This window comes from Odontomachus brunneus, unplaced genomic scaffold (genome assembly GCF_010583005.1).
Source record: "Odontomachus brunneus isolate Ranch 3 - 2012 unplaced genomic scaffold, Obru_v1 Obru_scaffold_019, whole genome shotgun sequence".
Lineage (NCBI taxonomy): Eukaryota > Metazoa > Arthropoda > Insecta > Hymenoptera > Formicidae > Odontomachus > Odontomachus brunneus.
The window spans coordinates 447,754-448,908 of NW_022639469.1; the positions used below are offsets into that span (position 1 = coordinate 447,754).

At 28.9% G+C, this 1,155-nt stretch overlaps 1 protein-coding gene across 1 annotated transcript in view; it reads right to left on the reverse strand.

The window, feature by feature from the left end:
- LOC116841884 (cytochrome P450 4C1-like) overlaps positions 1-1,155 on the reverse strand; it is a 5,536-nt gene that overhangs the window by 862 nt on the left and 3,519 nt on the right. The window contains exons 8-9 of the mRNA XM_032810337.1: positions 563-631; positions 85-256 (exon numbers count right to left, since the gene is read on the reverse strand). Of these exons, the coding sequence (XP_032666228.1) occupies positions 85-256; positions 563-631 (241 nt within the window). The remainder of the gene's footprint in view (positions 1-84; positions 257-562; positions 632-1,155) is intronic.

Below are 1,155 nucleotides of genomic sequence, written 5' to 3' on the forward strand. Positions count from 1 at the left end.
ATATAATTCCGATTTAATTGCATTGATTTCGAAACGTTAAATCTGAAGTATGTTTATACATTTACAAAAATTTATTGCTGTTACCACATAATTTCACATCCTCCGCAATTTCTCGCGCTATGTAATGCACGCTAGGATACAGCCGCAACGTTTCTTTCAAACATCTTTCTAAGTATGACAGACTCTGCAGGGCCGTCATAGTTAATTTCTTCTCAAACTGTTTCATCACAGTATTGACCTCCTCCCTGACGCGATCCTATACCACCGATTTTAATTAAAATTGTATGTCTTATTACTTCGTGATATTTTATATACATGCAAAGAAATAATTTCAGAAAATGTTTATATGTATATTTATATTTACATCATTATATTATTAAAAAATTGCTTTTCTTCAAATTTCATTCGATTAATAAATTTTAATTGATACACGAAAAAATATACTGCGACGAATAGTAAATATTTCTGCCGTTTCAGTAGGAATTAATTAACTATTTAATGACTTAACAGGATTAAATCAGTTTCCTCTTTGAATTTATCACTTGTTCCCATAGAAAAGTACCTGAATATCCTTGTGCTCAGCTAACACTGACAAAGTAAAGCATATAGCCATTGCTGTTGTGTCATGACCCTATAATCAGTTTATATATTAGACGCATTAAAAAGAAACTATCATAGTTTGATTAACGATTAGTTAAACAAACAAGTTGATTGAATTAAACAGAACTTCTGATAATTATAATGAAATATTATTCGAGTCAATTAAAACATTTAGGTCTAATGTTACGAATATCATAATTATAAAATGATTTTCTTTTTAAGTTGCTCGAAAGACGAAAAATGCTCTTGTTTATTTCGCGGCTTTCAGAGTCTGCATCTGAGAGATTATTTTAAGAATCTGAGATGACATCTACAGATTTTTAAAATAACCCATCAAGTTTAGTCAGTACAAATTTGGTTTCTTTGCCCAAACGGATATAAACAAATTTGTCTGGTTACCTTAACTAAAAATATAATTTGTTCATATCTCAATAAACAGTCTAATTGATGTAAATAGTATAGTTGATTTAAATTCTGATTGATACATAACTAACTTTTTTAGATATATCTCCGTGTAATATATCAAACTATCGAAAAAAATCATGCGGATATACA